Below are 21,755 nucleotides of genomic sequence, written 5' to 3'. Positions count from 1 at the left end.
GCCCTAAAGACCCCAAGTAGAGCCTCAAGTGCCAGGATGAAGGGTTCGTGCTGTCTTCTCAGGGCACTGGGGAGCCAGCGTGGACTCTGGAGCAGGACAGGGCAGTGACAGGCTTGCTGACCTGGAGGGCTCCCCTGGATGGCCTGGAGGAGGAAGGCTCGGGCCAGGAGGCTGGGCGGGATGGCAGGAGGCCTGTATTTCACAGTGAGGGCCTGTGAGGAGGGGCTGGGGCTTCCTTCTGAAAATGGAGGGGGCTGCCATGGGTAGTGGAGGGGTTCAAACAGAGGTGCAGGGGTGCTGCGGAGGGAGGTGAAGCTGGGGTGGTGCTGTCCTGCTGCCTCTGGTCGTTCTGCGAGGATCTCAGGCCTCTCTGTGGTGTGTGTACCGCTTCCCTTAGAGATAGGCAGGTTCTTCAGGTAGAGGTCTTGTTGCCAATTCAGCAAGTATGTATTTCCGGGTCATCTTGGATTTGGACCCAGGAAGTGAACTCAGTCTGGAGCCCGTGCAGCCCGACAGAGCCGGCTGCTGAAGGCTGTTGCCGCACGGCTAGCTAGGGTCAGGCTGTGGAGTCTGCTTGAGAGACTCTGGCCCTCCCTGACGCTGAAGAGGCACCCATGCACTGCCCAGCGCTTTCCAAGGGTGCACCTCCAGAATGACTTGGCTGCCACCCCGATCCCTATAATTTGGGCCATCCCCCCTGCCCTGGGACACATGGGGAGGGGCAGTGGCAGCAGTGAGGTCTTTAATAAAGACCTTTCTGGGAGCCTTCAAAGCATCCTGAAGGGTGGGTGGAGGACAGGGCCAGCCCCGTGCCTCCTGCCGGGAGCCTGCACTCGCTGGAGAAAAGGCTCTATAACTTCCTGAGAATACAGTACAAACCCCAAGTTCTGTCCGGCACTTGGGGCTCCACTCCGGGCTTCTAGGACGAGGAGAGGGGTGTTCTAGGGTGGGGATTTGCTTTGGCGTCCAGCCTGGAAGACGGGCCCACAGCCATCGCCCTTCAGTGACACTGTCGTCTATGTTTCTCAGCGAATTCCTATATGGAGACCTTAGGATTTTTCTGTCTTCCTTTCCTGATAAACCAGTCGGATTCCTCTGATCTATCAGAGAAGGTTCTGCAACACATTCTACTTCCCTTTTTTGCCTCTGCTGCCAGGCAGCACTGAGCTGAAGTCAGATCTCAGCTGCTGCAACCCTGCAGAGCCCATGTCTCTGGGATTTCCTCCACCTGTGGCTTAGCTCAGTGCAAAGAGGATGGGCTCTGGGGTCAGTCAGGCCTCAGTCTGAAGCCGGCCCTACCTCCCACAAGCTGTGTGGCCCAGGGCAAGCTGCTGCACCTCACGGTCCTCGGCTTCTCTAGCAGAACTCTTCTAACTTGTGGGGTTGTTGGAACAGAGAGGAATGATCGGTGTGAGAGTCAAAAATACAGGGGGAGCCGGGCATGGTGGTGTACATTTGTAATCCCAGTACTTGGGAGGCTGAGACAGGAGGATCGCAGGTTTGAGGCCAGCTTCAGCCACTAAATAAGGCCATCAGTAACTTAGTGAGACCCTGTTTCAAAATAAAATATTTTCAGAGCTAGGGGAGTAGCTGTGGGCTTAACCCCCAGTAACACAGGGGGGAAAAAAAAGCCAGTGGTAGTGGGTCATGCTTATAGTCCCGATACTTGGAAGGCTGAGACAGGAAGACTCAAGGTTCACAGCTAGCCTCAGCAACTTTGTGAGACTCTGTTTCAAAAAGATAAAATAGGAGCCAGGCGTGGTAGCACATGCTTGTAATCCCAGTACTTGTGAGGCTGAGACAGGAGGATCGCAGGTTTGTGACCAGCCTCAGCTACTCAGTGAGGCCTTCTGCAACTTAGTGAAAACCTGTTCCAAATTTAAAAAATAAGAAAATAGGGCTGGAGGTGTAGCTCGGAGGTAGAATGCCTATGGGTTCAATCTTAAGTACTGTAAACAAAACAAAACAAAACAAAACAAAAACAAAAACAAAAAAACAGGGGTAGGGATATAGCTCAGAGGTAGAATGCCCCTGAGTTTAATCCCCAGTACTACCAGAAAAAAAAAAAAAACACAAAACACTGAACATTGTGGGGACAGAGATTATGTTCTTGATATAGAATAGGAGCTTAAAAAAGTTAGTGTAAGCCAGGCATGGTGGCATGTACCTGCGGTCCCAGCTACCAAGGAGGCTGAGGCAGGAGGATTGCTTGAGCCCAGGAGCTCGAGGCCAGCCTGGGCAACACAGTCAGGCCTTGAGGGACTGACCTTTAAGGACGGTCTTGGCATCCACATTCATACAAGGCTCCTACGTCTATTCTTCCTTCTCTACTGTCTGTGAGAGCAAGTGGCACCTTCTGTGGCCACAATGAAAATGCCCCTCATGGAATTTTATAGTTTTCCCCCAAAGGGTGGGCTCTCCCACTGGAGCATGACTCTCTCTAGATCGCCATTAGATGGACCCAAGCTCTATGGCCATTTTATAGGTGGGGGAAACTGAGGCGCAACTTCTCCTCCTCGATTTCCTGTGCCCCCCATGCCACGACCTCATCTCAGTGATGGAGTCACCGCCCCACCTCCCACCCCCCTTTGGCGAGGGAAGCGCCTCCTGGACCACACTCACCGTGGCATCTTCAGAACAGGAGGCGATCTCAAAGTCGTCAAAAGGGTTCCACTTGATGTCTAAGACGTTCCCTCTGTGCCCGCAGACTTTTGGGTAGTGGGGGTCCAACTTTCCAGTCTATAAAACAATGGCCAGAAGTGAGAGGAAGCTGGGGTGACTTTAGCATCTGAACGATCACTCAGCCAGCCATCACTGAGTCAAAGGGAAGACGTAAGAGGCAGAACTGGGTGTGCGTGTAGCTCTTCCTAGGTATTCCCTGTGTGACCCTAGGGGAGTTACTTCCCTTCTCTGAGCCTCAGAGAAGCCACCTTGGTAAAGTGGAGGAAATAATTGGCATTTCACAGGCGAGTGTGAGTGTAGAGAAAACGCCAGGCGCCTGGCGTGGTGGAGGCACTTAATCAAAGGGTGTTTTCCTGCTGACCTTACTGGTCGGGGACAACAGCCTGGCAGTTCCTCAATAGGTTAAACAAAGAGTCAGCGTGTGGCCCCGCCATTCCGCGCCTAGGAATGTCCCCAGGAAGAATGAAAACATAGATCTACATAACACTTGTTCACCTGTGTTCATAGCAGCATTGTCTACCACAGTCAAAAGGTGGGAAGAGCCAGACCGCAACAGTGCACACCTGTAATTCCAGCTACTCAGAAAGCCGAGGCAGGAGAATCCCCAGTTTGACACCAGCCTCAGCAATTTAGCAAGAGCTTGTTTCTAAATAAAATAAAATAGGCTGGGGATGTTGCTCCGTGGTAGAGTGCTTGCCTAGCATGTGAGAGGCCCTGGATTCAATCCCAAGTACCACAAAAATAGGTAAGTAAGTAAATAAATAAATGTGGAAACTGGCATAGATCTGTAATCCCAGTACTGGAAAAGCTAAGGCAGAGAATCTCAGGTTCGAGGCCAGCCTCAGCAACTTGTTGAGACCCACAGCAGCTGAGTGAAACCGTTTCAAAAATAAAAGAGGCTAGGGCCCGGGCGTGGTGGTGCACTCTTGTAATCCCAGCATTTGGGAGGCTGAGACAGGAGGATTATGGTTTGCAAACAGCCTCAGTTACTTAGTGAAGCCCTTTGCAACTCAGTGAGACCCTGTTTCAAAATAAAGAATAAGCCGGGCGTGGTGGCGCACTCTTGTAATCCCAGCCCTTGGGAGGCTGAGACAGGAGGATGGCACAGGTTCGAAGCCAGCCTCAGCTACTTAGTGAGGCTCTCGGCAACTTCGTGAGACCCTGTTTCCAAACAAAATATAAAATAGGTCTGGGAGTATAGCCCGGAGGTAGAAAAGCCCCGGGGTTCCACCCTTAGTACCACACACACACACAAAACAAATAAATAAAAATAAAGAATAAAATATAGGGCTGGGAGTATAGCTTGAAAGTAGAATGCCCCTGGGTTCCATCTCCAGTATCGCAAAAAAAAAAAAAAAAAAAGAGGCTATTAGGAATGTATCTCAGAGGTAGAATGCCCCTGGGTTCAATATCCAGTAAAACACACACACACACACACACACACACACACACACACACACACCTATTGCCCATCAAATGATAATGGATATCTAAAATGCTTACTCATACAATGAAGCATCATTCATCCAGAAAAAAGAATGAAGTACTGACAATGTGCTACAACTTGGACGAACCTAGAAAACATTCTTAGTTAAAGAAATACACATAAAAAGCCACATATTAGCCAGGCACCATGGGTATTTGGGAGACGGGGGCAGGAGGATCAGCCTGGGCAACACAGTAAGTGCATCTAAAAAAAAAAAGCCACGTTTTGTGAATACTGTGATTTCACTTGGATGATGATGTGGTTTCACTGCGTGAACAAATCCATGCCTCTCCCAGGACCTGGTGCGCAGAGCACCGACTAATGCATGCGGAAGAGCAGAATGTGTCTCGTGGTGACGCAAGGCAGATTAGTGACTGCTGATGATACGGGTTTCTCTTTGAAGTGACGGGATTAATTTTAAATTGGTGGTGACGACAGTCCACTGTCTTGTGAATACAAGATCACCGAGACGGGGAATGTTGTGGCCTGGAATGTGTGTGGTGTCTCAATTAAGACACAGGGCATTTCCTCCCTTGCCCCCTTTCCTGCTGAGACTTCTGTACAAGTGCGGGAGGGACACACGGGTCCTACAGCGCCTGCCATGCAGTCCCGAAGCTGACACCCCCAAGCCCACCGACTGACTCAGATTTCCCGGGGTCCAGGAATGACCACAATAGCAAAGTCACAGCAACTTGGGCCTGGCAGTGGTCAGTGCACTCCTTTGCACACCATACCCAGGGCCCTGGCAGAATACTGACCAGTCTCGGGCTCTCTGCCACCAAAATGGTCACTGCCCACGTCCACCATCCAGCCTCAGTTCCTGAGCAACTGACAGGGATGTTCCTGACCATCTTTATAGCAAAGCAGAAGAGAGAGTAGAGAGAAAACGGACCAACACCCATCCATTCAGCGAACATTCACCAGGTGCCCGGGGACAGCCCCTATTCAAGGCGCCCCACGCGAGCTGAAGAAAGTCCTTGGCCTTAAAGAACCAGTGGTGTCAGGATGTTTTGCAAAGGAACTTTCAAGAACAGAGTGGACTGAGGGAGCACTCAGCTCTCTTCCCTTTACCTCCCCACTGCAGAGAAGCCTGCACTTTTGTGTGTATCCTGAGACCATGCCCAGTCAATTGCACAACTGTGCAGCTGCAGCGACGGTCTCTGATCGCTAGATAAGGCTGCGGTGGACAGCTGCCGGGAGACTAGACTCAGGGCTTCTTGGTCACCTTGGGCAAAGGCTGACCTCCCGGGCCCCTGGTTTATGCGAGTTTAGGCCTGCATCTCAGTAGCCTGCAAACAGAAGAGGTGGTCGTGGGCTGCCCAAATCAGCTCACTCCCCTGGGACAAAGGTGTGAGGCACCTTCCCCTGGATGGGATTCCACTCTGTGGGGAGAACTCTTTAATGAACAATGTTTGACAAATTTAAAAAAGATTGGTAGATTTGATGAAAGCATCATTGCATGTTAAACTCACTGAAGTGGAGGTTTCAGAAGAGACTATTTCTTTTCTTAGAAAATACTGAAGTATTTCAGGGTAAAGGGCTAAATTGTTCCCAGATGTTTTTGGTAGGGGGTGGGGTCACACACGCACACTCAGAGAATTGGGACTTGTGTCATCGTAACTGATATGTGGGGAGGGGCCCAAAAGGCCTATTTTGTCAAATGTTTCTTTCTCATCCACAGGTAGAGAAAATGGCCCCTGCTGGGGAGGAGAGGCCCTTGCTCCCTGCCCACTCCAGCAGGGCACTCCCCCCAGGCCCTGGCTCTGGTCTGTGGGACCAGGCCTCCAGCCATTGACCCACTCAGCCTCCAGGCCTCAGGCTGAGCTTTCAAGAATTAAAATTTGAGCATGTCATGCACCTGCTCAAAATTTTGCAAGTCTCTTTCCTCTCATCTGTAAAATGTGAGTAATGAGCTCCTCCCTGCAGACTTGTCGTCAAGGGTAAAATGAGATAGTGTGTATGAAAACCCAGTGAGGTACTGCAGCGAGTACCCAGTGACAGCTGTCATCAAACAAACACATGTGCATGCATGCACACATGTCTGTGTCAGAGCTGAGGCAAAGACCAGTAGGAGATGAACCAGAATGCTAGATTTCGGATGGTGGGACCCATGGACACTTTTTTTTTTAAAAAACCATCTTCTTTGTCTTTTATTTGAACTATGAATATTTGGCAATTAAAAATGTATTTAAAAACAAAACTGTGTATTTTCTGAAAAGATGGTACTTCTAGGATTCACCAGAAATTTGCTATAAGAGCTTGAAGGAGTCAGGTGCATGGCACATATCTGTGAGTGCAGCCCTTTGGAGGCCAAGCAGAGAAGATTCTGAGTTAGAGGACAGTCTGGGAACCTAGTGAGACCCTGTCTCAAAATAAAAATGCTTAGGAGGAGCGGGGCATGGTGGTGCACACCTGTAATCCCAGTACTTGGGAGGCTGAGATAGGAGAATCACAGGTTCACGGCCAGCCTCTGTTACTTAGTGAGGCCCTCCTCAGCTTAGTGAGACCCTGTTTCAAAATGTAGTATAAAAAAATAGGGCTGGGGATATAGCTTGGAGGTACAATGCCCCTGGGTTCAATCCTCAGTACTGTGAAAAAAAAAGATGTTTAGGGGGCTGAGACAGGAGGATTGCAGGTTCAAGACCAGCTTCAGCAACTTAGCAAGACTCTCAGAAATCTAGCAAGACCATGTTTCTAAATAAAAATAAAAAGGGCTGGGGGAGTAGTTCAGACATAGAATGTCCCTAGGCTTAATCTCCGGTACCACAAAAATAAATAAATACATACATACAACAGCAACAATACATTTCAAACAAAACAATAAGAAAAGAAGCTCACAGGGCTCTCAGACCAGGAGGAGTATGCACCTTGCTGAGTTTTCCTATCCTGTGTCTGGCAGACATCACAAATGGATCACAGCACTCCTGCTCTTGAGGAAACCCACACAGAGGCAGAGCTGGGCTTTAGCCCAGGCCTCTGGCCCCCTAGGTTGTGCCTGTGGCTGTGCTGAGGGAGTGTCAGCCTTCTGAGTCACTGCACTGGCCCCTTTCCTGCACACAGCCTTTCTCTTTTCTTGGATCACTTCCTGGGCCAAAGGGCATAAGCAGTGCTGGACCTTCGGTGATGGGCATGGATTGTTCTCAGGGCCTCTCTACTCTCTGGCACAGGGCCATGCCCTAATTTCTGCTCTGCGAGTTTCTGAGGAAGCACACATTGTTAGGCTGGCCTTGGGCTGACAGGAGGCAAACTGCCCAGGAGGCCGCTCAGGCCCAGCCTTCTGCTTCCTGCTGAGAGATTCAGGGCAGGTGTCTCTCTCTGGGCCAGGCCTGGCAAAGAGAGGCAGCCCCTCAGAGGGATGAGCGGGAGCCAGTGCTCCTTCCAGGCCTCCAGAGCAGAAGCCCGGCCCCAACAGCTCTTCCTTCTCCTCTGTGGACAGGAGATGGCTGGGCGTCCCCGGAGACCACATTAGCCAGTCTGGTGGGCTCCTGACTGAGCTGCTAAAAGCCTGTCAGGGCAGGGACACTTAGAGCCAGCAGGCCATTTCCACCTCTCTGCCCATTAGGCCAGCTCTCGGCTGGGGATGGGCCTCTGATTTATGGGGTCACAGCTGTAAGTCAGGGAAGGTGCACCTGCTCCCCTGCAGACTCAGGAGAGTCCTGGCCTGAAAAGGACATTCAGCCTGGAGGGGCTGCCCTGGGGCAGGGGTATGGGCAGGAGAGAAGAGCCCCAGGACGCAGCCAGGCGGGGGACAGACCCTAGCTGCCAGGATGGGAGAAGCTGCGAGGCACAAGGCGTGGCTGTCCCTACAAGATGTCCTGGCCATGGCTTCCAAGGGGCCTCCCAACAGCCACTGTAGAGCCTGGAAGGCAGGGGAAAGAGGCGCAGGGAGGCCGCCCGATGTAGACAGGGTTAGGCAGGCAGGCTGGGTTCAGCTACACTGCTTACTACAGCTCAAGGGGGCTAGCCTCAGCCCCCACGCCCATCCCCTCGCCCACAGGCCCCCATCTGACGGGTGAGTACGAGGACTGCCCGGGACATGGTGAGTTCCAGGCAGATCAGCCAGTTTATTCATCAGCGCCAATCACAATTAGTGTGTGCATGTGTGTGTGCGTGACTGTGCGTGTGCACTGTGCTGCGGATGAGACCTTGGGCCTCACCTCACACATTCTAGGCAAGTGCTGGACCACTGGGCTGCACCCCCAGCCCAGCCAGCTGCTCATGTTGCTCCGTCTGTTTCAGGGCCGGGGGCTATGCAGTGTGAGGCTAAGCTATTCCGCGGGGGCCTCCATCCGCTGCCCCGCGGCGGGCCAAGGAGTCAGCTGAGGCCTCCACTGAGTTCCACCTGATGGCTCAGGAGCCGGACCAGCCATGCACCTGCAGCTATAAGAAACAGGCTTTCGCTGTTGTTTTGTGGTGCTGGAGATTGAACCAGGGCATTCTACCTCTGAGCTACACTCCCAGCCTTTGTTTTTTCTTTCTTTCTTTTGAAACAGGTTCTTATTAGGTTGCTGAGAATCTCACTAAGTTGCTAAGGCTGGCCTCAAACCTGTGACCCTTCTAACTCAGACTCTCAAGTACTGGGTTTGTGTAACCATACCTGGCTAAAAACATGTTTTTAAATTTTTTTTTTTTTGTGGTAGTACTGGGGGTGGAACCCAGAGGCTTTCTACAACCGGGCTATACTCCCAGACCTATTTTATATTTTATTTGGAAACAGGGTCTCACTAAGTTGCTGAGAGCCTCACTAAGTAGCTGAGGCTGGCTTCGAACCTGCGCGATCCTCCTGTCTCAGCCTCCCAAGTGCGGGGATTACAAGTGTGCGCCACCACGCCCGGCAATGTTTTTCTTTTTTATTTTTATAATTTGTGTGTGTGGTACTGGGCATTGAACCCAGGGCCGTTCTACCTCCAACCTACACCCCCAGTCCTTTATTATTATTATTATTATTATTATTATTATTAGCGGTACTGGGGGTGCAACCCAGAGGCATTCTACCTTTGGGCTATACTCCCAGACCTATTTTATATTTTATTTGGAAACAGGGTCTCACTAAGTCGCTGAGAGCCTCACTCAGTAGCTGAGGCTGGCTTCGAACCTGTGCGATCCTCCTATCTCAGCCTCCCAAGCGCTGGGATTACAAGCGTGCACCACCACGCCTGTCTCTTATCAGTATTATTTTGAAACAGGGTTGCGCTAAGTTGCTGAGGCTGGCTTTGATCCTCTGGCCTCAGCCTCCCAAGTACTGAGATTACAGGCGGGCACCTAAACATCCTGAAGTTTTCCTTTAGGATCCACCATAGAAGGGGCCCTACTTGTGCTTTGCTCCTGTTATTTATCTCCCAACTCCTCACAGGAGTACTGCGAGAACCCCCACTGAGAAGCTCCCTGAGGCCCTGGAGCCCGTCCTGGCAGAGCAGGAGCCCTGGCTTTGTTTCCCCCAGCTGCCCAGTCTGCCTCTTGCTGTCCTGGGTACCTGCTATGTGCCAGGCCACAGGCTGCTTGCAGGTGGTGCCGGAACCTGGATGCTCCTGGTCCCTGCTCTACAGGAGCCATGCATCTTGGGAGGAAGAAAGATGTAATGTACTTAGAGCATGGGAAGAGGGGCAAAGGGCCCGGGAAATAAGTCAGAGAAGGCTTCCTGCAGGAGGTGGTCTTTGAATTGGGCCTTAAAGAGAGTGTGACTTTGACCAGGCCAGATGGAGGAGAGGCACTTCAAGCCAGAAAGCCAGGGCTACCACTAGGTTTCAAATGAGAGGACCTTGAAGCAGGGGATAAGGTGGGCTGGAGGACGGCAAAAGGGGAGTCTGTGCACTGGGGGTCATGGCTGGACCCCATGGAGACACAGAGAAGAGGGCACAGGAGCTCTGTCCGGGCTGGGAAGCCAGGAGGCTGCAGTTGAGCAGAGGGGAGGGGAGCGCGTCCCGATCCTGGGAACACACTTCAGTGTGCGGATCCAGGGCACAGTGTCCTTTGTCATCCTCCCCCAGGAGCTCACAGATGACACAGGGCTGGTGCGGTGTACTGCAGAAGTTACTTGCTAACCTTGCTTGGTTAGCCCTGAAGATGGGGAGCTCATTTCCTACCAAGGTAGTTTATTTCACTTTCAGAATGTGTTGATTCTGGGAAAACACTTCTTACTTCCTCCAGCCCTGTGCTGCCTCCCTCCATCCCCTGATTCTGGTCCCAGCAACATCTTTTTATTTTTTTATTTTTTTTAATACTGGGGATATAACCAGAGCGTTCTACCTTTGAGCTACACATCCATCCCAATTTTATTTCTTATTTGGAAATAGGTCTTGCTAGGTTGGTGAGAGTCTCACTATTTAATGAGGCTGTCCTTGAATCGGTGACCCTCCAGTTTCAGCCTCCTAAGTACTGGGATCACAGGCCTGTGCCACTGTGCCCCACACAGCCGTGTCCTCTAAGGACCCAGACACAGTTGTCCCTCTGTCCTGGGCCATTCCTTGGCTCTTTGAAGGCAGAGGCCCCACATCTTGACTGTGATCCCTTCCAGGCTGAGCAGATCCTGGAACTGAAAAAGACTTCTAAAAAGCCAGACTAGCCCACATTGCACTCCTGGAAGGGGAATCCAGGCAGAGGAAACAGGCATGTGTTTTGGAAGGTCCAAAGTGTGCTGGCCAGGACAGTCTCGGAGGGCTTGGGCAAGAAAAGCAGTGTTCTCTGTAGACAACGGGGAACCTGTGATGGGGTCAGAAAAGCCTGAGAGGGTGGGTCAGCCTCTGAGCGGAGGTGAAGTGCCCCCCACCCTCCCATACCCCTAGGCCCAGGGCCCCCTGGCTCTAGCCGGCCTCACCCCAAGTGTTCGGGGGCCCACTCCCACTCCCAGGGCGCTGCTGTCCCTCCCACCTTCCCCACCTCACAGCAAAGTCCACACTCCTCAGCCCTGTGGGGTGGCTGTCTCAACAGGAGCCCAATCTGGTCCTCAAGGTCAGGAGCCCAAGCTGCCTGTCCCCAAGGCTGAGGGCAGCCCTCCCCCCACCTCTGCTGCCTGTTGGCTGAGCACAGACCTTGGTTGCCAAGGCTGCAGAAACAGGTTATGAAACTCGCCCTCCAGGGCTCACCTGTCCAATGTGCACGGGGAGGGACCCAGGCTGCGGCGGCACTCCCCTTGGGACTCCCAAGTGGCTTGGGCCCAACCAGCACCTCTGCTAACCACTTCCAGGAGGCCGTGGAGGCCGTGGGACACCTCACCCAGCTCCTTACACACGTATTAAAGACCTAGCTGGCTCATCCTCTCCTGCACGTCACTTGTTTACGACACTGCTCTGGGCACGGGCTGCAGTCCTGGCAACCAACGAGGAACAAGGAGCGGAAGGGGACAAACAGCCAAGCCTCCGTGCAGCAGGGGTTCACTGAGAGCAGCCGGGCACACCCCGGCCTGGGCTCCTGCCAGGGTCCTCGCCTCACTGCTCAGGGTGTGTGTGGGGGGAGGGAGCCCCAGACCTCAGCATCCTCATTGGGCCAGTGGGGCAGTCACCTTCCCGCACAGGCCCAGCGCTCCAGTCCCTGGTTACACCGTGCTGAAGGGCCAGCCTGCACAGGGCAGTACTAGGGATGGACACGCAGGTGCGTTCATTCCCCTCTCCAAGCCACGTGTCCCTGTGCAGTAATGCTGCTTAAGAAACAGGTCTGCTGGAACTCTAAGACATTGTTGGTGGGATTGCAAATTAGTGCAACCACTTTGGAAAACAGTATGGAAAATCCTCAGAAGAATGGGAACAAATCTACCATTTGATCCAGCAATACCACTGTTGGGTATCTACCCAAAAGAAAAGAAACCAAACTACCAAACTACTGCATGTGTATCTATGTTCATAGCTGCACAATTCACCATAGCCAAACTATGGAACCATCCGAGATGTCCATCAGCAGATGAATGGATTACAAAACTGTGGGATATGTACACAATGGAATTTTACTCAGTCATTTAAAAAACACAATTGCAGCCGGGCGTGGTGGCGCACGCCTGTAATCCCTGCGCTTGGGAGGCTGAGACAGGAGGATCTTGCGGGTTCGAAGCCAGCCTCAGCTACTTAGTGAGGCTCTCAGCAACTTAGTGAGACCCTGTTTCCAAATAAAATATAAAAATAGGTCTGGGAGTATAGCCCAGAGGTAGAAAGCCTCTGGGTTCCACCCTCAGTACCACACACACACACACACACACACACACACACACACACACAAAACACAATTGCAGCATTTGCAGGGAAATGGATGGATCTTGAGGAGATTATGCTAAGCGAGATTAGCCAGTCACAAAAAGTAAGGAATCGGATGCTTTCCCTAGTATGTGAAAGCTAAGGCGAAAGGGGTCATAGGAGGAACTCCAGGTGAAAAAGGAGATCCTATAGAGGAGCAAATAAGGCAACCTAACTGAGGGGATGGGAGGGGGAAGGAAACTCTTTAAAGCGCACGATGTACTTATTCATATCATAGTCAACCACTACGCCACACATGGGAGGGAGGGAGTGGGGACTGGGTGGGGGCTGGCTGCGTGATGTGTGCGTTTATGTCTGCACAGGTTCTTTGCTTCATCATGATGTATAAATACAACGCACCAATAAAAAATTAAAAAAGAAATAATAAAGTGACCTTCCGAAAATAAATAATAAAATATCAATTTCAAAACGTACAAAAAAAAGAAAGAAAGGAAGGAAGAAGGAAAGGAACAGGTCTGCTGGGCGTGGTGGTACACGCCTATGATCCCAGCTACTCAGGAGGCTGAGGCAGGAGGACCTCAAGTTGGAGGCCAGCCTGGACAACATAGTGAGACCCTATCTCAAAAAAACAAAAACAAAAAACAAAGGGCTAGGAGTATGGCTCAATGGTAGAGCACCCCTGGGTTCAATTCCCAGTCAGTACTGGAAAAGGAAGAAAGGGAGGGAGGGAGGAAGAGGAGGAGGGAGGAAGGAAAAATCTGGGTGTGGTGGTGAACACCTGTAATCCCAGCATTTGGGAGGCGGAGACAGGAGGATTGCAGGTTTGTGGCCAGCCTCAGCAACTTAGTGAGGCCATTTCAGATAAAATAGGGCTAGGGGTGTAGCTTAGAGGTAGAATGCCCCGAGTTCAACCCCCAGTAGCGCGTGCACGCGCGCGCGCACACACACACACACAAGAAATATTCAAACAAACCCAAGTTATATGCTTTGTCTGAGCTTCCAGCCAAACAAAGAGGCGTTTATGAGACAACTGGAGGCATTTTCCTATGAACTGGGAATCAGATGGTCACAAGGAAGTATCAATTTTGTGATCCTAGCATCGTGGTTAAGTCAGAAAAGGTCCCTTCTCTCTGGAATTGCATACTGAAGTTGATGTGGGGGGCGGGGGTAAAAAATATCCAGGTTTCAGCCAGGCGTGGGGGCCCACACTTGTAACCCCCGCCTTTGGGAGGCTGAGACAGGAGGATGGCGCAGGTTCGAAGCCAGCCTCAGCTACTTAGTGAGGCTCTCAGCAACTTAGTGAGACCCTGTTTCCAAATAAAATATAAAATAAATCGGAGGTGTAGCCTGGAGGTAGAGGCCCCTGGGTTCCATCCCCAGGACCACAATATAGAAAGAAAGAAAGAAAGAAAGAAAGAAAGAAAGAAAGAAAGAAAGAAAGAAAGAAAGATAGATCTAGGTTTGCTTTAAAATATTAAAAAAAAAAAGGACTGGTTGAAGCAAGAGGGTAAACGCTTGGTAATTCTAGCAGCTGGCTACGTAAGAGTTCATTTCTTCATCTGTATCTGCCTTCCTGATTGAACTCTTTCACCGTTATGGATATGGACGAGGGAGAGGCTCGCTGCTGAGCGCGGGGCTCGCAAACTTGCAGCATCAGCACCACCTGGGAGTAGGGAAGCCAAACACAGCAAGTAGGTGTACAGGCTGCCAGCGAAAGTCGGGTTCCTCATACGGGAAGAAAGACTCTTGTAGTATAAATAGAGCCCATGCAATATTTGACTTACACTAAAACATCACTCGTGAAAGCAGTTTGACAGTTTCTTATACATGGGAACATGCAAGTAACTGCCTTATGACGCAGCCATTGCACTCCTGGGCTTTTATCCCAGAGAAATGGGGACTGCCTTATGGTCTCACAAAAACCTGCACACGAGTGTTTACTGTAGTTTTACTCACAACAGCCCCAAAGTGGAAACAACCAGATGGCTTTTAATGGGTGAGTAGTTACATAAACTGCGTCCTATCCATTCTGTGGAATACTACTTAGCAATAAAAAGGAACGTACAACTGACTTGTGCAACGAGGATTCATCCCCAGAGAATTCTGCTGAGTGAATAAGCCCACCTCCAAGGGCACACATCGGGGTGGGGTTCCATCTACAGACATTCTTTTTTTGGGGGGGAGTGGTACTGGGATTCCTGGAAACCCTTCTACCTCCGGGCTACACTCCCAGACTTATTTTTATACTTTTTTATTTGGAAACAGGGTCTCTTAAGCCAGCGTGGCTGGCTTCGAACCTGTGCGATCCTCCTGTCTCCGCCTCCCAAGCGCAGGGATTACAAGCGTGCGCCACCACGCCCGGCTTATAGAACATTCTTGATATGGGAAAAATATAGAAATGGAGAAAAGATTAGAGGTTGTCAGGGCAGAGGGAAGTGCCTGTGGCTATCAGGGGGTGATGGGGAGATCTCTGTGGTGTTGGGAATACTCAGTATCCTGGCTCTATAGATCTCACTGTCAGGACTAGCACACGATACTGCAGGCTTGGAAGATGCCCCTGCTGGGGGACAAAAGCTAACATCTACCTTTACTTTTCGGGGTGAATGGTACATAGGAGCTCATTCTCTTTTTTTTTTTTTCTATGGAGGTTGAACTCAGGGGCATTCTACCTCCAAGCTACACCCCCAGGCTTTTCTTTAAATTCTGAAACAGGGATCTGGCTGTGGTAATTGTAATCCTAGTACTTGAGAGGCTGAGAATGAGGATCGCGCAGGTTCGAAGCCAGCCTCAGCTACTTAGTGAGGCCCTCAGCAACTTATTGAGACCCTGTTTCCAAATAAAATATAAAATAGGTCTGGGAGTACAGCCCGGAGGTAGAAAGCCCCTGCATTCCATCCCAATTAACACACACACACACACACACACACACACACACACACACACAATGAAACAGGGTCTTGCTAAAGTGCTGAGACTGGCCTTGAACCTCTGCTTCTCCTGTCTCAGTCTCCCAAGGTCTAGGATTACAGGCATGTTCCACTATGCCTATATCACTATTTCTTACAACTGTTTTTTGAATTGACAATTACCTAAATAAAAAGTTTACGAAAAAAAGGATTAAAAAACGACTTGCTCATCTGACCTGAAATGGCAGTGGACGTGCTGTATGTGAGCTGGCCACTCGGGAGCCATCAGGCAGACAGTGGCTGGGATCGGACTCGTGGCTGTGAGAACCTGTACAGTAACACTCAGGTAGCATGGGCTAAGTCGCGGATGCAGGTCTCAAAAATGGCTCCTGTTCCAGCCTCCCAAGTTACTCAGATGAAAGGAAAAAAACAAAACAAAACAAAAAACCCTCTGGGTTCAATCTAGTCAACCCCCTTCCCCCAAAAAAGGGTGAGGAACGCTGCCAGGTGGCTCCCAGCTCCTGCTGTGCCTGGATTCTTCAGGGTCTGGGTGGCGGCAATGAACCTGTGTCCTTGAGGCTGCTTGTGAGATATCAAAAGGCCCAAAGCATCATGTCTGCTGCCTAGGATCAGGCGCAGGATGGCTGAGGTCCACCCCCAACAGCTCCACTGTGTCCACAGCGCCTGGGAGCCGAGGCCCTGACCTCATCTGAACTTAACTCCCACTTCTTGTCCAAGCGACCTTGCGCAGACACACCAAACCCGCTCCCACCTCGGGCCTTTGCAGCTGCCCCTGTTCTGCCTGGACACTCCCCCTAGAGTCAGCTCCGGAGAAAGGCCTTCTGGGATCGTACCGCCTAAACTAGGCCTCTTCTCCCCACCTTTGTCAGACTCTCATGTCAAACCAATTTCTTTTTTGTTTTGTGGCACTGGGGATTGAACACAGGGGCTTTTGACTTCCAAGCTACACACTCAGCTTTTTTTATGTTTTTGTTTTGAAATAAGGTCTCAGTGGGTTGCTGAGAGTCTCACTATGCCGCCGAGGCTGGTCTTGAACCTGTGATCCTCCTATCTCAGCTTCCCAAGTACTGGGATTACAGGCATGTGCTACCACATCCAGCTGCTGCTTATGTTTAATTATATTTCCTAAATCTTCCCAATGTATACAAATGCAATTCATTTATCAAAACGATTCTGAGTTTTATATCCAGCTGCCTTCCCAATGCTCATATTTTTCTAATAATCTGGCATGTTCTTCTGGGTTTCTATGTTGACAATCATATACATAAATAATAGTTTTATTTCTTCCTTCCTCATTCTAACACCTTCAGCTTATTTTTTAAATCTTCCTGGTCAGTCTATGGGCTTTATCTTCTTCCTGGTTTTCTTTCTTTATCAGCTGGGGATTGAACTCGGGGTCTTGCACATGCTAGGCAAACACTTTACCGCTGAGCTACAGCCATATCTCCTTATTCCTGATTTATTTTTTCCCCTGGTACTGGAGATGGAACCCAGGGGCATTCTATCTCTGAGTTACTCCTCCAGCCCTATTTTTTATTCTTTCTTTTGAAACAAGGTCTCACTGAGTTGCAGAGGGCCTCACTAAGTAGCTGAGGCTGTCCACGAACCTGGATCCTCCTGTCTCAGCCTCACGAATGCTGGGATTACAAGCGTGCGCCACCATGCCCAGTCATATCCTGACTTTGAAAGAATGCTTTTAGCTGGGATGGTGGTGCTTGCCTGTAACCCCAGTATTTGGGAGGCTGAGACAGGAAGATTGCAAGTTTGAGGACAGCCTCAGCAGTATAGCTAGATTCTCAGCAACCTAGTGAGACCCTGTTTCAAAACAAAAAATAGAAAGGGCTGGGGGTGTAGCTCAGAGGTAGAATGCCCCTGGGTTCCATCCCTAGTATCATAAAAAAAAAAGAATATCATGAAATAATGTAGACTAAGAGGTATGACACCTCAATGCGTATTGTCGTCTTGACTTGGATTCTAAGTCAGGAAAAATGCTACAAAGGACATTATTGAGGTAACTGGCGTAATTCAAAGTTGAGTTTTGTATTATAATTAGCATTTATCACATTAAATTTCTAGAATGTAGTGGGCGTGGTAGCACACTCTTGTTATCCTAGTACTTGGGAGTCTGGTGGCTCATGCTTGCAATCCCCGCGATTGGGAGGCTGAGACAGGAGGATTGCACAGGTTTGAAGCCAGCCTCAGCTACTTAGTGAGACCCTGTTTCCAAATAAAAATATAAAAAAGATCTAGGAGTTTAGCTCGGAGGTAGAAAGCCTCTGGGTTCCACCCCCAGTACCACCAAAATAAATAAATAAATAAATAATAAATACACAAAGAATAAACTGGGCATGGTTGTGCATGCTTGTAATCCCAGCATTTGGGAGGCTCTGAGACAGGAGGATCGTGGCTTATGGACAGCCTCAACTACTTAGTGAGGCCCTCTGCAACTCAGTGAGACCCTGTTTCAAAATAAAGAATAAAAAATAGGGCGGGCCGGAGGGAGCTCGGAGGTAGAATGCCCCTGGGTGTCAGCACCAATGCCACAAAATAAATAAATAAATAAAATATATAAATACATAAATAAATAAATAATAAAAAATAGCGCTGGGGGTATAGCTTAAAGGTAGAATGCCCTGGGTTCAATGCCCAGTGCCAAAAAAAAAATAAAAAAGAAAGAAATTTCTAGAACTTGGCTACATTGTAGCTATATAAAAGAATGTTGTCTCTAGAAGATGCGGAATGAATTATAGTAATTAGGGGTGAAAATCATCTCTAACTCTTTTGTTTACACACACACACACACACACACACACACACACACACACACACAGTGCACATTTGCCAAAATGTTAATAATTGGTAAACCAGATTTTTAAAAATTAGGAATTCATTCAACCACACTTACAAATGTTCTGTAGGGTTGAAATTGCCTCGAAATTTAAAAAAAGAGCTGGGCATGGTGACACGTGCCTGTAATCTCAGTAGTTGGGAGGCTGAGACAGGAAGAAAACAGGTTTGAGGTCAATCTTAGCAATTTAGAGACGCTCTCAGCAACTTTACAGGATCCTGTTTCCAAATAAAAAATAAAACAGGGCTGAGGGTGTAGCTCAAAGGTAAAATGCCCCTGGATTCAATCCCTATGCAAAAGGAGAAAAAAAAGTTCCCTTCCTTCCCTAGCGCTGTGGTTTGGGCTTGGGATGTCCCTAGTGGCGCAGGTGTCCCGTCCTGGTCCCCAGGGAGAGCTGCTGGGAGACTAGGGGGTGGGTCCTTCTGTCCTTGAGCGCGTGGCCTTGATGGGACCTGGGATCCTGGTCCTTCCTTTGCGTCTTCTCTTTCCTGGTGAGGTGAGTGGTTCTGCCAGGCCACCAACTCCCAGATGCACGACCTCACCAGAGGCCCAAAGCAACGGAGCCAATCGATCATGGACTAAAACCTACAAAACCTGGCGCCAGAATAACCCTTCCTTCTTTATACGCTAATTATCTCAGGTATTTGTCAGAGTGATAGAAAGTTAGCTAACACACCTAGTTAGCTGAGATTTTTCTCATGGGTGGGTACAGATTTATCAAATGCTTCTTCTGAATCTGTGGAGCTGTCCAGGCATTTGTTAATATGGTGATTTAACTTTGCTGATTGACTAGCACTAAATCACCTTTTGTGGTTTTTTTTTTTTTTTTTTTTTTTTTTTGCGGGTCTGGGGATGGAACCCAGGGACATTCAACCTCCAAGCTATAGCTTAATATTTTTTGAAACAGGGTCTCATTAAGTTACGGAGTGCCTCACTAAGTAGCTGAGGCTGTCCATGAACCACGATCCTCCGGTCTCAGCCTCCCGAATGCTGGGATTTACAAGCGTGCGCCACCACGCCCGGCTCACTAAATCGCCTTTAATAGGGCATGGTGGTGCGCGCCTGTAAAGCCAGCCACTCAGGAGACAGAAGCAGGAAGATTGCAAGCTCGAGGCCAGCCTCGGGAACTTAGCAGGACCCCGTCTCAAAGTAAAAACTAAAAGGAGCTGGGGGTCCAGCTCAGTGGTAGAGCACCCATGGGGAGTTTCAATCACTAGTACTACAAAAGACTCAGAAACCAAAAGATACACAAACCACCTTTAGTTTCCAAACCACATATATTTTTTGGAATAAATCCAACTATTGTAGTGTTTATTATTCACAGTTACATTCCCTTTGCCAGTAACTATTATCTATCTATCATCTCTATCTATCTATCTATCTATCTATCTATCATCTATCTATCTATCTATCTATCTATCATCTATCTCTCTATGTATCTTCTATCTATGTTGCTAAGAGTCTCACTACTTGCTGAGGCTGTCCTCAAACCTGCAATTCTCCTGTCAGCCTCACAAGTACTGGGATCACAAATGTGAGCCACCGCACCCTTGGCTAGTATTTTGCGTCCATCTTCGTGGCCGATCTATATTTGTGTGTGTGTGTGTGTGTGTTGTTTCTTTCTTGTTCTGTCCTTGTCTGGCTTTAATATCAAGGTTGGCCTCATGGCATAAAAAGGAAGTACTCTTCCTATTTTCAGAAAAGTTTGCCAAAAAAAAAATTAGAATAATCTCTTTTTAAAAATTCGAGGTAAGCCTGGGCAATTTAGCAAGACCCTGTCTCAAAATACAGTTAAAAAATAAAAAGGCTGCAGATGCAGCTCAGTGGTGGAGCCCCTGCATGGCATTCGAAGGCCCTGAGTTCAATCCTAGTACTGCAAAAAAGAAGGAGGCGAAGGAGGAGGAGTAAGGAAAGAAGAAGGAAGAAAAACCTGTCCATGAGATTCTAATCTCTATTGGATTAGTGCTGTTTTATTTATTTTTATTTATTTTTAAATAGAGTCTTGCTAAGTTGCTGAGGCTGGCCTCAAAAACCTGCAATCCTCCTGTCTCAGCCTCCCGAGTACTGGGATTATAGGAGTGTGCCACCATGCCTGGCTCCAATCTGTATTTATGATTTTAACTTCTGAAGTCCTCTCAGAAGTTACTTGCTATTTCAGCTGACTCTTCCCCATCGTGCTGCACAGGCATTGTGAGTTGCTATCGCCCTGACTTAATCTGTGGGCTGCCTTCCTTGGAAGAGGCTCGACACCTGCCTCTCCTGTGGACCAGAGGCACCACCAGCCCTCAGTCCTGCAGCCTCTGGTGCTCAGCCTTTAGGGAGAGACTCAGCATTAGATTTGCTATTAGGATGAAATGGATGGGGATGTTGCTTTGGGGGTTGGAAACACTATCAGCCACAGAACAGAGTCCACACTACATCACTGGCGCGAGCCCTGAGGACAAGCCTGCTCACCCTTTCGCTTTCTGTCCACCTCTTTTTAGTAGCTTTTGACCTGACATTTGTTACCCCTTTTTTTTGGCAGAGGAAGGAGGCTTTGGAGGTTTCCCCAATCCTATGTAAATCCATCAAAATTATGTTTTATTCAGGAGTGAATTAATTTGTAGAATTCTTCTGCAGGGAGCAGAGGCGGTCCTAGGAATAGCTGGGCCAGCTTTTGGAAGCCAGGAAAGGTCTATTCTTCCCAAGAAGGAGACCAAGTCTTAAAGAGATGAACCGACTGATCGAGGTCACGTAATTGGGGCTGGGCAGGGCTAGGACCTGCCTCTCATCAGAGACTGGAAACCTGGCTCCTTCTACCTTCCCTCTGTCAGCAGTGCCACCGGAGCCCAGCTTGGGCTTCAGGGTTAGCGGGTACTCTTTCTTACCTGGTGCAGGGGGATGACGAGGAAGGCTCCCCCACCAGCGCACTCAGTGACGACGGCGATGAAGTGTGGGTTCACGGCACAGAAGTGATTGTCGTGGACGCTGCGGGTGATGGGCACCGAGTCGTAGCAGTTCTCCTTGCTGGCTGGTTTGCCGAAGACATGGCGGAACTTGGAGCTCCGGTACTGGGGGTGCCATGACATCTACGGGAGACAGATGGGACCAAGGCATGAGGCTCGGTACCTCGGTGGTGGGACACAGCGAGCTCGCCCTTTGAGGATGCAGACAGTGGTCAGAGTTCTGCAGACAGTGATGCCCTATGGGAGCGACCGCGTGGATAGCTGGAATTGTGGTTATTTCTGTGCATGCGGAAGGCAAGGTGGGCTGGTGCATAGTAACCACGGACTGCAGGCTGGTGTGTTAAGGCTTTTCACCCTTCAGGTGTGAACACAAATGGCAGAGAATCATGAAGAACCTCATTCTCCCACCCCCACCTCATCAGACACCTCCCTCCCAGCCCAACTAAATGAGTAACAGCGTGTTCTCAGGAGGCTGCCACCTGGGCTCCATGCCAGCTGTGTCTTTTCTCTCTCTCTCTCTCTCTTTTTTTTTTTTTTTGTGGTACTGGGGTTCCTGGAAGCCCTTCTACCTCCGGGCTACACTCCCAGACCTATTTTATATTTTTTATTTGGAAACAGGGTCTCTTAAGCCAGCGCGGCTGGCTCCGAACCAGCGCAATCCTCTTGTCTCCGCCTCCCGAGCGCGGG

General features: G+C 49.7%; 1 protein-coding gene across 1 annotated transcript in view; it reads right to left on the bottom strand.

Moving 5' to 3' along the window:
• The window catches only part of CORO2A (coronin 2A), a gene marked incomplete at both ends in the record, with an annotated part of 32,021 nt that extends 10,830 nt beyond the window's left edge, over window positions 1-21,191 (bottom strand). The window contains 2 exons of the mRNA XM_080708651.1: window positions 2,623-2,739; window positions 20,991-21,191. Of these exons, the coding sequence (XP_080564777.1) occupies window positions 2,623-2,739; window positions 20,991-21,191 (318 nt within the window). The remainder of the gene's footprint in view (window positions 1-2,622; window positions 2,740-20,990) is intronic.
• Between the last annotated feature and the right edge of the window lie 564 nt (window positions 21,192-21,755).

This window comes from Muscardinus avellanarius (assembly GCF_963383645.1).
Source record: "Muscardinus avellanarius genome assembly, chromosome: 13".
In the NCBI taxonomy this organism is placed as follows: domain Eukaryota; kingdom Metazoa; phylum Chordata; class Mammalia; order Rodentia; family Gliridae; genus Muscardinus; species Muscardinus avellanarius.
This window is presented reverse-complemented; position numbering and strand designations above follow the sequence as displayed.